Raw genomic sequence first — 15,178 nt, 5'->3', positions numbered from 1 at the left:
CTATAAAAACCTAGAAAGTGCGACTTTGACCATGTTACTCCCTTAAGGTGATGTCAAAGTAGTTTAATCCAGGCGTGCGTCCACCGCTCCACGCTGCGCCCCACCTGTTTGACCAGGGCCCTCTTCTTCTCCTCTCCCTGCTCGTCCTTGGCCTGCAGGTCGCGGTCGAACTGGGCCTTCATGGCCTGCATGTTGACCTCCAGGCGCAGCTTGGCGTCCTCGGTGGCCTGCAGCTCGTCCTCCAGCTCCTCCAGCTGCGTCCGCATCTCCTCCACCTGCTGCTCCAGGGTGCGCTTGGACTTCTCCAGCTCGTGGACCTGAACCCGGGAAACACACACACACACACACACACACACACACATACAGACTGTCTCAACGAAAGCGCGATAACGAATACCTGAAATTAGCAGTCGTTCAGTCTTTCTGTCACATGCCACTCGTGTCGGGTCTCAGGCCCTTCTGTGAGCTACGGTTGGACAGACTTCAGAGCTGATGTGAATAATGAATTCATGAAAAAGAGGAGTTTTGCCTGGAGACCCTGCGTGGTCGAAACGTTGCTTATTCAATGAAGTATAGGGAACTCTAATCCAGTGTGAGGATAACATCTTTTTCATATATCGTGCTTTTTTTTTATCCAGCACCTGGCCTGAAATATAGCTTGGACGTGCACACTTACACTACTACTCTTTAATAATGAATTAATGGCAAACATTCATCTTCAGGTGGACAAACAAATCTACTCTGAGGAAAAAAAAACCCTGGCTGTTGAGACAGACTAGTTGACCAGACAGCCGGGGAGATGCTCTTTGTGGCATTCGTTCTTGAGAAACCCTGTGTGGCGTTCGTTCTTGGACGGCGCCGTTTCACTCACGTTCTTGCCCACGTCGTCCTTGGAGCTCATCAGGTCCTCCATGTCGGTGCGCAGCTGCTTGTTGAACCTCTCCAGCTCCTCCTTGGCCTCCAGCGCCTCCTCCAGGGCGCGCGTCATGGACAGGGCCTTGGTCTCCTTCTCCCGCGCCTCCGCCTCCGCCCGGTCGCGCTCCTCTGCATAGCGCGCCGACACCGTCTTCTCCTCGGCCAGCATCTGGACCGGACCGGGACCACACACAGGACGGGTCAGAACGGGGTTGAGTGGGTATAGGGGGTTAGAATAGGGTTGAGTGGATATAGGGGGTTAGAATAGGGTTGAGTGGATATAGGGGGTTAGAATAGGGTTGAGTGGATATAGGGGGTTAGAATAGGGTTGAGTGGATATAGGGGGTTAGAATAGGGTTGAGTGGATATAGGGGGTTAGAATAGGGTTGAGTGAGTATAGGGGGTTAGAACAGGGTTGAGTGGATATAGGGGGTTAGAACAGGGTTGAGTGAATATAGGGGGTTAGAACAGGGTTGAGTGGATATAGGGGGTTAGCATAGGGTTGAGTAAATATAGGGGGTTATAATAGTGTTGAGTGAATATAGGGGGTTATAATAGGGTTGAGTGAATATAGGGGGTTAGAACAGGGTTGAGTGGATATAGGGGGTTAGAACAGGGTTGAGTGGATATAGGGGGTTAGAACAGGGTTGAGTGGATATAGGGGGTTAGAACAGGGTTGAGTGGATATAGGGGGTTAGAACAGGGTTGAGTGGTATAGGGGGTTAGAACAGGGTTGAGTGAATATAGGGGGTTAGAACAGGGTTGAGTGGATATAGGGGGTTAGCATAGGGTTGAGTAAATATAGGGGGTTATAATAGTGTTGAGTGAATATAGGGGGTTATAATAGGGTTGAGTGAATATAGGGGGTTAGAACAGGGTTGAGTGGATATAGGGGGTTAGAACAGGGTTGAGTGGATATAGGGGGTTAGAACAGGGTTGAGTGGATATAGGGGGTTAGAACAGGGTTGAGTGAATATAGGGGGTTAGAACAGGGTTGAGTGGATATAGGGGGTTAGAATAGGGTTGAGTGGATATAGGGGGTTAGAATAGGGTTGAGTGGATATAGGGGGTTAGAACAGGGTTGAGTGAATATAGGGGGTTAGAACAGGGTTGAGTGGATATAGGGGGTTAGCATAGGGTTGAGTGGATATAGGGGGTTAGAACAGGGTTGAGTGGATATAGGGGGTTAGAACAGGGTTGAGTGAATATAGGGGGTTAGAACAGGGTTGAGTGAATATAGGGGGTTAGAATAGAAGGTGGCAAGTTCAGTTTGAATGGAACTGATTGGAAAATACACGAAGCAAAATAGACAATGTTTTCTAAAATCTTTCTAGACTAGTGGAGACCATATTATTACTCAAATGTGCAAAGATTCAAAACATTAGTGAGTTTTTAGCGAGTGAGCTTCTCTGACGACGGGATAAGGAGGCCCCGCCCACCTGGTCGAACTTCTTCTGCTTCTTCTCCAGGTTGGAGACGATCTGCCGCTGGTGGTCCAGGTCCACCATGAGGTCGTCCAGCTCCTGCTGCAGACGGTTCTTGGTCTTCTCCATCTTGTCGAAGGCCATGGCCTTCTCCTCCAGGCGCTGGGCCGTCAGCTCCACGTCCTTCTGCAGCTTCCTCTTCACCTCCTCCAGACCCTCCATGGTCCCCAGGTCGTCGTCCAGCTTCTTCTTGGTCTCGAACAGCTGTTTACGGACGGACGAGGTGATAGAGAGGGGTTGTTTCCACAGATACAGGGACCAACGAATGACGGATGTGTGAATGAAACTAAGGAGAGACTGACAGGTAGAAATATAGATCATTTCCACAGATGCTGTATCTATATCTGTATCTAATAGATTCACGATCAGACGTGTATGAATGAAAGAAAGGCTGACGCACGTTAAGTCGTTACATACATGTATTGGTGTGTGTGTGTGTCTGTGTGTGTTACTGACCTGTGTGTTACTGACCTGAGCCAAAAGTTTGACACGTGTATCTGCGTGTGTGTGTGTGTGTGTGTGTGTGTGTGTGACTTTATATGTATCTGAGTGTGTGTGACTGACCTGAGTCAGTACATACGTGAGTATCTGCATGTGTGTGTGTGTCTATGTGTGTGACTGACTTGAGCATTATTATTATATACATATCTGTGTGTGTGTGTGTGTGTGTGTGTGTGTGTGTGTGTGACTGACCTGAGCTGATTGTTATATACATATCTGTGTGTGTGTGTGGCGGACCTGAGCCTGCAGACTGAGCAGCTGTTTCTCCAGGTTGCGTCGCGCCTCCTCCTCCTCCTCCTGCTGCTCCTGCAGGCAGCTCCTGTCCTCCTCTAGCTGCCGGATACGGCTGCTCAGGTTCAGCTTCTGACGGGTCTCCTCCTGGAGCAGCTCCTACACACACACACACACGCGTACACACACACACATGCAAACACACCACATAAGACACCAGTTAATTTAATAAAACACAGTTGAGTTGTTTTCTCTGCATCACAATCATTAGGGATTATTTCATAATAAAAACAAGATGCGTCTCAGCGCACCTGGGTGTCTTGCAGCTGGCTCTCCATGCTCGCCGCGTCCTTGGCCAGCTTCATTCCCTTCTTCTCCGCGTCCTCCAGCAGGGCCGAGACGTTGTCCAGCTCCGTCTGTGCGCGCACACACACACACACACACACACACACACACACACACACACACACACACACACACACACAGACGTTAGCGTCACAACGCTGACCTACAACCAGCCGACCCCTCGGTCATAGCGGCGAGTCCACTAGGACTAGTTCAGACACGTCTCGTTCCGAAGCTGGTCACTGCCACTCAAAACACAGTCTATTGACGTTGACACGTTTTGTTACGGTGTCGTCATAACAGCACGATGCAATACCAAACTAGTGACACGCTGATAAAAGTTTGACAGTGGAAGAAGCATCAGTGTTTCCCCTAGGATTATTTTGGGGGGGGGGCAGAAAATGTCCGCTAGCTAATAAGCTAATTTTCACAATGTTAAACGCCATTGACTCGTGCTAAAAAATGTTAGCGATCAAAAAGTCCGCTATTTAAGGCAATTCTTGGCGAAACACATGCACGAATGCCGTCTGGACCCCTCCCGGCCACACCCCCCCCCCCACCCCCATGACCTCTGACCTGCAGTTTGTGCGAGCGGTCGGCCAGCTCCCCCTTGGCCCTCTCCCCCTCGGTGGCCCGGGCCGTCAGCTCCTGCAGCTGCCCCTCCAGCTTCTTCCTCTTGTACTCCGACTCCGTCTTGGCCTGCTGCAGGCCCTTCACCTCGCTGGACAGCTCCTTGTTGTCGCTCTCCAAGCCCTGCTTGTTCTTCTCCAGGTTGGACTTGAACTGCGGGGAGAGAGAGAGCAGAGGAGGCGAGTGGGTGGGGAGAGAAATTCGGGAGGGGGGGAACATTTGCTAGCTCGCGGGGGAAGCGGCGTTTTCAAAGAGGGACGCTGGGAATGGGTATGGGTTCAATCATCTTTTTTGGGAGCCTCTACCCTCTTGGCCTGCTCCAGCTGCTCAGAGATCTCCTCCAGGGCGGTGGAGTGTCTCTGCCTCATGTCCTGGATCTGGGACTCGTGGTTCTTGGTCTCCTCGTCGATGGCCTTCTTCAGCTCGGCCACCTCCTGCTCGCGCTTGGTCCTGTATGTGTGTGTGTGTGTGTGTGTGTGTGTGAGAGACAGAGAGAGTGAGGAGGGTGAAGGGAGACTAATCCCATAGGTGACGACTCACTGTTGGACCGGGTTCGACTGCAGAATACCCCCCCATGCACTTTGTAGGTTACAGAATTACACAACAAGGTTGTATTAATTATGAAAAAGCAAGAGAAAGCTACTTCAAACCCAACCGGTAGCTGAACATTGTGAAACACAAACTCATTGTAAATGAAACTGTACAATTCTGTGTCGAACACCAAATACTCCTGTATATATATCATCCACTCTACTGTAACCTCATGTTCAGTGTGTTATAAAATGCTTAAAAATATCAAAAAAATAAAGTACCAAAAACCCCAAGCGGTAGGTTCTTGATGGCGCGGCGGCGGCGTACTGTACCTGAGCTCCTGCTGGGCGGCGGTGGTGTCCAGTGTGTCCTCCAGCTCCGTCTTCAGGGCCTCCAGCTCCTCGCTCAGGTCTCTCTTCAGCTTCTCCGCCTTGTTCCGGGACACCTTCTCCGACTCCAGGTCCTCCTGCAGCTCCGCCAGCTGCGCCTGCAGCTCCCTCACCTGCTTCAGGGCGTTGTTCTTCTGCGCCGCCTCGTCATCGCCCCTGGAAACACGCCGCGCGTAAATAAAACGACGACAAACAAAAAAACACGTAAACAAATTAGGGTCTGTTTACATTTAAAGTGTGAAATGATCAAATGTGAAATGTATCGTTAACATGAAACATGGAAGTAATGACAGGTTTTCAAGCATAGATGGGCATATCAATAAAATATTCATTTGTCGATTAAGCTCTAACTCATAAGGACACTAATCTACTTCCATAAACTAATGGAGACGAGGCCATTAGTGAGGAATATTAAACTGTCAGCTCTGGACTGCCGGCTCAGACTGCAGTGTGGTGATGGAGACTAGTGAACACAGGGTGGCAGTGTAACAAGCTTTACAGAGGCTGAGGATCAATGTCGGTGGGTGTTATTCTGCCTGTGTGTGTGTGTGTGTGTGTGTGTGTGTGTGTGTGTGTGTGTGTATGTGTGTGTGTGTCGGTGAGGAGAAATGCGGTTGATAATGAGATGGCATGTTTGTTGTTGCTGGTGGCAGGCTAGATTAGACTCTCTCCAGCATTCCGGAGCCATTCCCGTGTGTTAGCGGGAGGCAGACGTCTAGACAACCAGAGCCGGTGCAAACGTCTGACAGAAATACACATTATTAAAGGTGCAGTATGCTGTTTCGCCCAGAAGCACTTTTTGTTCTATTTTTTTGCTATTATTTTCCTTTTATTCATAACGTCCTGACAGCAATCAATAAATCCAGTGCTCTGACACTAAAATGAAATAAATCCACAATCTGTGGAAGTCGCAGGGCTGTAATAAGTGTGTCCAATCATTTTGAGTTGGCAACTTACAATGATTGGATGGCTTACCTGCCTGTCAACCTACCAACCTGCCTAGTGAGTAGGAGTGGCGAAAAAAATCATGTAAGAATCGTGGCGACAGGGACTAATGAGTAATATCATACTCGTAATACCTTGTATGCAGATACAAAAAAACTCAAAACAGGGATAGAATTCCAAACTAGGTACGTTGAGAAAAGTAAGGGTTTAATCTGATGCTAGTTTGCAAGATGGCCGTTATCCATAGACTTTTGGTCTGCCACAGTATCTATCGTCTGTCTTTGGCACAGACGCTGAATTCGTCACATCAAACTGTTTCGAATCGACCTTCGTTCCAATAACCTCTGCAGAAAGTGGAACAAACTTGTCAAATCGGGGACAGGATTTAATGTGACAGGATGTCTTGCCCTGAATATTTACACACTGCCTCAGAACAGAAGTCTGAAATTGACTTGGATTAATCAAATTAAACCTATATTGAGGTAATACCTAGACTTAAATAGACACTATGCTCTTTCAGGAGAAGAGACAGGTCTTTTGAACGCTACATCGAGCCACATTTTTCTCAATCCATCGCCGTTCAAAGTAACATAAAAAATGTACTGTTCCGAAGAACAAATAAGGTGTTTGACAGATTAATTGTGAGCTGAGAGACCATAACGGAAGCGGACCTGACCACCACCCCCAATTTCTCATTGGTTGAAACCGCAGCCCAAGGTTGGGCCGAGGGCGTCATCCATCACTGCCGGGGGGGTTGCGTGGCTGACCAGGGAGCCCCGTGTTGAAAGCGTCTCCATCGAGGGTGACGGCCCGGTCAGCTCACAGGCACTAAGCCGGCCTGCAGGTGCTCGCTGAGCGCTGAGCCGCTGGACTGGGTCTCTGGTTGTAATGCTGGAGTTAAAAAGCCAACTCACACACTCACTCTCTCTCTGAGCCCTATCTGCATTGCAGGCTTTGGCCAGGGTGCTACAGAATGACTGGAGTGCTGTTGCTATGGGGACGGGATGTACAGTATGGTAGGGAGAGGGAGAGAGAGAGAGAGGGAGAGAGTATTTGTGTGTGTGTGTGTGTTTGTTTAATCTAACCACTGCAGACTTCACTAGCGGTCAGACAAGTTGGGTGTATGGTTGCGGTTACCGTGTGTGTGTGTTTACCACAAAGACCGGGTCATTTTTCACCTACTTTCTATTCTCTTTTACCATATGGGATTTTATTGTGTTTTAATCTCTTATTTTTGTCTAGTATTTTAACTGTTTTTAATTTTTCTGTAAAGCACCGTGTGCAACATTTGTTCGTATGAACAGTGCTATATAAATAAAGTTGACTTCGACCGGGCTTGTTGAACCCGGGTGGTTCTGACCCGGGCGGGTCAGTCTCACCTGGCCAGGGCGGCCTGGAGCTCCTCCTCCTTCTTGGCCAGCTGGACCTTCAGCTCCTCTATCTGGGCCTGCAGCTCGGCGATCTGGTCCTGCAGGTCGGTGGTCTCGGCGTCCAGCTTCCTCTTGGCCTTCTCCAGCTCCTGGCGAGTCTTCTCCTCCTTCTTCAGGCGCTCTGAGAGACACACACACACGCACGCACACACACACACACACACACACACACACACACACACACACACACACACACACACACACACACACACACACACACACACACACACACACACACTTAACCCCTGACTGCACTTTTACAATGACTTTGCATGAGTACAATTGTCTGTATTATATTCATATTCCAATGCTATACTTTGAGGTATGGGTTTAGACTTAGAGGTTCAGGTTCTTTCTAGGTTCAGGTTAATATTATATTATTCAACTGTAGTATATTCATATAGGCTTTACTTTTAGATCTAGGTTAATATTATATTATTCACATTTATATTATATTGTTTAGTCAGGAAATTAGGAACTGATAAGCAACTGTGGAGAGGAGCAGGACCAAGAATACCAATGTACTTGTACTTGGTTCTCGGGCCTAGTGGCTCTCCTGTTTCTGTAGCGTGAGGCAGCTTAATGTACAAGTACATCCCCTGGGGCCGGGGATCGAACTCACAACCTTCCAGTCTCAAGGCAGACACTCTAACCGCAAGGCCACCGAGCTGGTTGCACATTCATATGGTAAACAGTCAGATGTATTGAACTGTTGAACTTGAACACACACATCCAGGACAGCAGCTATCTCCAATGACTCGCTGCTTAAGCAATTAGAAGTAACCTGATTATTCTCTAAATGTGCCGCCAAGCCATTGTAGGAAGACATTGACTTAAAACGCAGATATCAACATTCCAGTAAACAAGCAATCAAAGCTCACATGATCAGGCAACGCTCGAATCTCGTCTACAGTAATCTGGCTGAACGTCTCGAACACTACCGCTCCACCGACCGCGTGCATTCACGGTGAGATTCAGACTCTAACAACAGGTGTGTACGCGAGTCTCTCTCTGTCACCTTCCAGGTCCACCATCATCATCTCCTGCTTGTTCTTGACCTTGCCCAGGTTCTTGGCCTTCTCCTCCTCCTCCGTCAGCTGGGAGGTCATCTCGCTCACGCGCTCCTCCAGCAGCTTCTTCTCCTGTTGGCGGAGAGAGAGATGGTTTTATTTACGGGGTGTTTTATGCTGGTTCTAAATGCCAGAAAAACTGAATTCACAATAGTCTCCATCAAGAGCCCTGATCCAGAACACAGAAATAGAACGTGCGCAGGAATAGAAGTATTTAGGCATCTGGCTAGACTATAATCTATCCATCTGCCACCAGGTCACTTATTTAAGAAACAAAATTAAACCTAAAATCGGATTTCTATATTGAAACAAATCCTGTTTCACCCAGGAGAGTACAAAAAGGCTTATACAGACAAACATCCTGCCAGTTCTTGATTATGGTGACCCTGTACAGTACATACACCAGTACATACACCAGTACATACCCCAGTACATACACCAGTACATACACCAGTACATACACCAGTACATACACCACCCCATCTATCATAATGCCTTAAGATTCATCACGAGCGATGGGTTTAAAACTCATCATTGCGTGCTCTACTGAATATTGGAGTGGCCTTCCCTTGAGCTCAGGAGAAAACCTTATTTTCTTATTTCTGCAGAGCCCTCATTGCCAAATCACCTGTACCTCTCCAGCCCCCTCTTACTTCATGTTTTGAACTATCCCACTAGCTCACACAACCACTAGCGTTAAATGCGGGCCCTAAACTCCTTCCAGAAACCAAACAAGCCCTTATTCCCCTACAATCACTTAAAGGACGATTAACTGATACCTAGGGAACTGTAGTTTGTAAATGCATTGATGCTAGTCATTTCCTTACTGTACTTAAATCATTATTCTACTCTGTACCCCTGTATGTTGTCACTACTTTTGTATTTTTCGTACTCTGCTACTGTATTACTGTATTGTACTGTATATGTTGTTTGTAAGCAGGGCGCATCTGTAAAAGAGACCTGGTCTCAGGATGTTGTTCCCTGTCTAAATAGCCGTCTGTCCGTCCGTCCGTCCGTCCGTCCGTCCGTCAATCCCGTTCAGCCGTTTAAGACGACACAACTGGTTCTGTCATCAGCCGCTTACGCCAGTTAGTTCCGGTCAAAAGTCAAGACCCGTTTCTTTGTTTTCTTAAAGATACATTTTTACGGCATTTCCGCTTTACTGGATAGGACCGTGAAGATTTTATTTTAGACAGGAAATGTGTGTGAGAGAGAGAGAGAGAGAGAGAGAGAGAGAGAGAGAAAGAGAGGGGGAGGACATGCATCACACGGCACGGGCTGGATTCGATCCCAGGCCGTTGGGGTAAGGACACGCCTTTAGCGGTTTGCGCCTTAACCTGGCGAGCCACCGGGGTGGCCCGTCGAGACCCATTCCTTAACTTCGACCCGACGGTAATCCGCTGCGACTCGTCCCGTGTTTTAGTTCCCCGCCGTGCGCCCTCAGGGCCGCCTCCCCCCCCCCGTCTCTATCTGCTGGGGGCGGGTCCCTCCGCCCCTCTCACCTTGATGAACCTGGAGTTCTGGTCCTCCAGCAGCAGGATGTCCTCCTCCATCTTCTTGATCTTGGCCTCGGCCGTCACCTTCTCCAGCTGCAGCTTCTGCCGGGCCGCCTCCTCCTCGTCCAGCTGCTCCTCCAGGTCCTGGGGACGCAACGGGAAAACACGCGCGCAAAACGTCAAACATCGACCGAAGTCACGCAAACTGATCATAATGACGACAACGAAGATGTGTGTGAGGGAAAGAGTGTGTGTGTGTGTAGTCTGTGATAGAAATTCCAGGGCGTAAATTAAGAAATGCACAGGCAGGGGTCTGTTCTTTCAAGCTTCAAAGGAGGTCAGTAGGTTGAGCCAGGAAGGTCAAGACAGTAAAGAACACTTGAAACCATCTTTGTTTAGTCCCTGAAATTTCTACCACAAGTCACGCGTGGCGACGCCCCCGACCTGGATGTGCGACTGCATCTTCTTCTTGTCGTTCTGAATGCTCTGGTTGCGCTCCTCCTCCTCCTCCACGCGGGACTCCAGGTCGTGGAGGATCTCCTCCAGCTCCTGCTTCTTGGCGGCCAGCCGCGCCCTCATCTCCTCCGCCTCGGCGAACAGCTCCGTCTCCGCCTGCAGCTGCTCCGCCAGGATGTTCTTCTCCTCCAGGAGCTGAGGAGGCGCACGCACACACATACACACACATACACAGGCCACATACACACACACACACACACACACACACACATACACACAACTATGAGATCAAGATGGCTCAATTCAGATTAGAGGGGTTGAAGAAGACTCCACATGGAAGCCTATGGTCTTATGGACGACACCACGGTAAGCTAACCTGATATCGTCAGCATACCTATAATAATTCTCCACCACGTCGCACTCTGTCAGTCATAACCGTGTTTATGTTTGGATAATAACAGGGTAATAACACCCTGGAAGCAGGGTGAAGGAGGGGGGGTAGCTTCGGGACGGGCTATCTGTGTGGAGGTTCGTTAGCTCACCTGCTGGTGCTTCCTCTCCATGTCCACCAGCTCGCTCTCCACCTTGCTCTGCCTCTCCTTCACCTTGATCAGCTCCTCGTCTTTGGCCAGCATCTCCTCCTCCTGCCTGGTCACCTGGAGCAGGGGCTTCACCTGGAGGGGGGGGGGTGGGGGTGGACACCACCGGACAGGCAGGTCGGATACAGTCTCGCCATACCAGACAATTGGAGATCTCCGCCTACCGATCGCTTGGAGATTTCTATATTCAAGGTGTTGTAGCCGCTAGGACGGCGGCCGGAACACCCGCTCGCAAACCTACGGCTGCTGCTTTGGGTCAAACCTGAACAAACCTACGCCCTAAACACTTCAGACTGGTCCTGCATTCTGTAATGCAGTTAAAAAAAAACAAAAAAAACCCAACAACTCTCAAATTGTTTCGACCCAGTTTTAGTGACGAAAGCTGGGAGGATGTCCTCGGTCTCTCGTTGAGCGAGACGTTTAGAGGCTGACTTGGGAGTCTGGGTAAGATAAGGTGAGGCGAGAGTAAGTATGTTGACCACCTAGTGTACCTCGGTGAAAACCACACACACAAACACAAACACAAACACAAACACACACACACACAGCCACCACGCACCTTGGTGAAGAGCCTCCACCACTGCCAGTGGCGCAGTTTCAGGTAGGCGGCGCAGTTCCTCTGCAGAACCTTCAGGGCGCTCAGCTGCTGCTGCTTCTTGGCGAAGGCCCTGCGGAGGAGAGCGAGCACATCGGTCAGCGACGACGTGGTCCGACTCAACCGGACGTAGGTTCTGGGGATAAGCCTCTTCATTTGTTTATTACGGCCCAATCTGTGGCGCCGATTCATGTGGTTGGCCGATCCAGACTACGTGAAACAACGATAACCTACAGTAGTAACCGCTACGCCAAAGACGATTGTGATTGGTTGAAAGAAATACAGCTTTTTTCTCCCCCTATCCCCGAATGGTAATGAGTCCAGCCAGACCTTTCTCCAGCACTGGCACAGCGTAAATGAAGTGTGGAGATTGGTCTGGCTCTGGCTCTGCGACACTACTGATGATGTAACATTAGGAGTCTTACATTACTCAGACTACTACACTTCTCATGAACTCACTGTAAATGAGGGAAACTTCAGTGCTTTACCAGTATAAATAAAGGTTTGAAATTAAATTAAATGAAATGAAACTCAAACCATTCATAAACGTCTGGTAACGTCATGGTAACGTTACTCACTTGCGTGCCAGGTAGCCGCGGCAGACGGACTGGAAGTAAATGATGATGTCGGTGATCTTCAGGTCCCTCTCCTCCTCCAGGTGGGCCAGGACGCCGGTTCTGAAGAAGATCTTGCTCTGGCCGATCCGGAACAGGTTGGGGTCCAGCTCCAGAGCTCGGATCTGCAACGGGACGCGGGTACGTTTCAGTAACGTTGTGCAACGGTCATATAGTTTTCATCCATCTGACCTAGATGGTGCATCCAAGGAAAATGTCTTGGAAATGAAATGCTCGATTTTGATGAGATGATAGACGGGGTGGATAGCAGAGTAGTCAAAGTCCACTACCATCCTCTCGCAGGCCTGCTTCCCGTCCATGAAGGCCTTGGGGATGGCGTTAGGGGTCAGGATCTCATATCTGCCAACAACAGGCACAGCGCAGATGTTAACAGTCAGGCCTACACTTGCGTGTAAAACAAAACTACACTGTGTTCTCCATCAGTGTATATTTATCTGTTATTTAACTACAAAATCACACCCAGGTGGTGAAGTAAGTGATGCGATTCCACTATTTTTGTGAATGGGGAGCATGGTTTTCCTTCTTTCTTAAGTGCCACCATTCATTCTATGAAAGGAAAGCATGGCCGGCCTCAGACAGCTCTATCGTAAGTATAAATGTCACAGCTTCTTAGACATTGACACCGAAGGAATCCTGGTAACCAGCTGGACATTTTGATATATGCCCATGTAGCTTAATAACTCTAGGAGCAATGACAGTTTTATTCATCCATTAAATTGATTGATGGAATGTTCAGTTTTAGAGTGGTGGCAGTTGGTAATTTGAAAATATCCACACATTTTGTAAACTGCTGGCACTCCTACAGTTTTAACAGCTCATACACATAGTCTACACTGAAATGTTCACACGATTCCGCTGATTCATACAATGTAATTATCTGTTGTGCGATTTATAGTTGTTGAGTTATTACCATTTGTTTGACAACCATGCTCACCATTGAAACGAATGGCGCTCCACTCTAACTTTGAGTTGCTAATTTCAAATTTATACCCACATATCTAACTTGTTGCCACTCCTACAGTTTTTAAGCTACACGGATATATATTATATTCATCTGGTTCCAGGATTCCTATGGTGTAAATATCTAAGATGTGACATTTATACTTCTTGATATAGAGCTGTCTAAACCCAGCCATGCTTTCCTCATGCCTGCCCCTCTAGTGCTGGTGTGCAACGGTATTGCAACACCTGATTGGTCTGAATCTCACGTTACGAACAGACGAACACACGTCACGTATAGAAGCGGCTGCACCGCTTAAAAACGACAGTTGGTTTTGCTACTCGCCTCTGTCTGAACTCCTGGAAGACGATGCGGTTGGGGAAGCCCTGTCTGCAGATGCGGATCCCCTCCAGAACACCGTTACACCTCAGCTGGTCCAGAACCAGGTGGGGCTCCAGCTTACCAGCCTGGGAGAGGAGAGAGAGAAAGAGAGAAAGGCAACGTTGAACTCTCCCCTGCAGATTCCTATACAATCAACATTATATATTTAAACTCGGCATATACAGATTAAGATAAAGAATATCATGTTTCTTTATCACATCAAGAATAACCCCCACTAGCACACCTACAAGTACCGTATGCATTTTAAAGGTGATCTCGATAGCATTTTAATTTAGACAAATCATAAATAAATAAATAAACTCTAACAAGACTTGTGAGGCAACAGTATTACGACTCCTGTTCACTCCTGACACAGAAATAAGGCATGGTACCAATGTCATAATACTACTGGTTCACGACGTAGGAACCAAACTTCAGACATCTCAGACAGAGTTCAAAGTGAGAACACAACATTCAATTCTCAATTATAATATATATAATTATCTCAACATAATCAATACTTTTTGGGTTGGTAAAAGCACTACTTTTATTCCGCACCTTCCTAAAAGCTCTGTGGATTAAAAAAAAAAGTTATTTATATCACTTTTAAGTATGAAAATAAATAAATGCTAACCCGCTTCTCGTGGTTGGGGATGATGCAGCGGACGAAGTTGGGGTTGGTGTTCCTGAGCGTGGCCATGAGTTTGGTGAGGGACTCCTTGTAGAGCTGGCCCACGGTGCGGAACATGCCCTTCTTGGTCTTGTAGGTGGAGCCGAACGCCGTCTCGGCCATGCCGGCCACCTGGTCCAGGCCCACGATGCGGTCCACTGAGGGAGGGAGGACGGGGGAGGGGGAGAGAGGGAGTCTGGTTAGAGGAGGCGGTTGATGGGGGGGGGGGGCTGTCTTGGGAGGGTGATGGAGGCAGCAGCAGAGTGGGGTACTGTAGCTGGGGGTGGTGGCGGATGTGATGAGGAGGACCAGCTAGACTGCTGCCCGCACCCACTTCTACTGCGGAGAAGTTCATCTTCAAGTCCATTCAACTTCCCTGGGGTTTAAGCTGATGAGGGACAAGGCTGGGGGGGGGGTGGGGGCGCTGCCAGTGGCAAAGAGCTACCTTCACACTAGCCTTCTCCTTTCAACAATCTACCTTCACACTAGCCTTCTCCTTTCAACAATCTACCTTCACACTAGCCTTCTCCTTTCAACAATCTACCTTCACACTAGCCTTCTCCTTTCAGTAATCTACCTTCACACTAGCCTTCTCCTTTCAACAATCTACCTTCACACTAGCCTTCTCCTTTCAACAATCTACCTTCACACTAGCCTTCTCCTTTAGCAATCTACCTTCACACTAGCCTTCTCCTTTAGCAATCTACCTTCACACTAGCCTTCTCCTTTCAACAATCTACCTTCACACTAGCCTTCTCCTTTCAGCAATCTACCTTCACACTAGCCTTCTCCTTTCAACAATCTACCTTCACACTAGCCTTCTCCTTTAGCAATCTACCTTCACACTAGCCTTCTCCTTTCAACAATCTACCTTCACACTAGCCTTCTCCTTTAGCAATCTACCTTCACACTAGCCTTCTCCTTTCAGCAATCTA

At 48.4% G+C, this 15,178-nt stretch overlaps 1 protein-coding gene across 1 annotated transcript in view; it reads right to left on the bottom strand.

Annotated features, from left to right (window-relative positions):
• LOC311311443 (myosin-10-like) overlaps positions 1-15,178 on the bottom strand; it is a gene marked incomplete at its 3' end in the record, with an annotated part of 60,260 nt that overhangs the window by 5,053 nt on the left and 40,029 nt on the right. The window contains exons 18-35 of the mRNA XM_084441158.1: positions 14,208-14,401; positions 13,538-13,659; positions 12,522-12,591; positions 12,196-12,356; positions 11,582-11,690; positions 10,966-11,097; positions 10,412-10,618; positions 9,974-10,111; positions 8,420-8,543; positions 7,351-7,522; positions 4,970-5,182; positions 4,412-4,556; positions 4,053-4,259; positions 3,443-3,547; positions 3,138-3,290; positions 2,355-2,603; positions 872-1,084; positions 105-317 (exon numbers count right to left, since the gene is read on the bottom strand). Coding sequence (XP_084297284.1) covers positions 105-317; positions 872-1,084; positions 2,355-2,603; positions 3,138-3,290; positions 3,443-3,547; positions 4,053-4,259; positions 4,412-4,556; positions 4,970-5,182; positions 7,351-7,522; positions 8,420-8,543; positions 9,974-10,111; positions 10,412-10,618; positions 10,966-11,097; positions 11,582-11,690; positions 12,196-12,356; positions 12,522-12,591; positions 13,538-13,659; positions 14,208-14,401 — 2,927 coding nt within the window. The remainder of the gene's footprint in view (positions 1-104; positions 318-871; positions 1,085-2,354; positions 2,604-3,137; positions 3,291-3,442; positions 3,548-4,052; positions 4,260-4,411; positions 4,557-4,969; positions 5,183-7,350; positions 7,523-8,419; positions 8,544-9,973; positions 10,112-10,411; positions 10,619-10,965; positions 11,098-11,581; positions 11,691-12,195; positions 12,357-12,521; positions 12,592-13,537; positions 13,660-14,207; positions 14,402-15,178) is intronic.

This window comes from Borostomias antarcticus, assembly GCF_949987555.1.
Source record: "Borostomias antarcticus genome assembly, chromosome: 7".
Lineage (NCBI taxonomy): Eukaryota > Metazoa > Chordata > Actinopteri > Stomiiformes > Stomiidae > Borostomias > Borostomias antarcticus.
The sequence above is the reverse complement of the archived record's forward strand: the minus strand, read 5'-3'. Positions and strand labels throughout refer to the sequence as shown.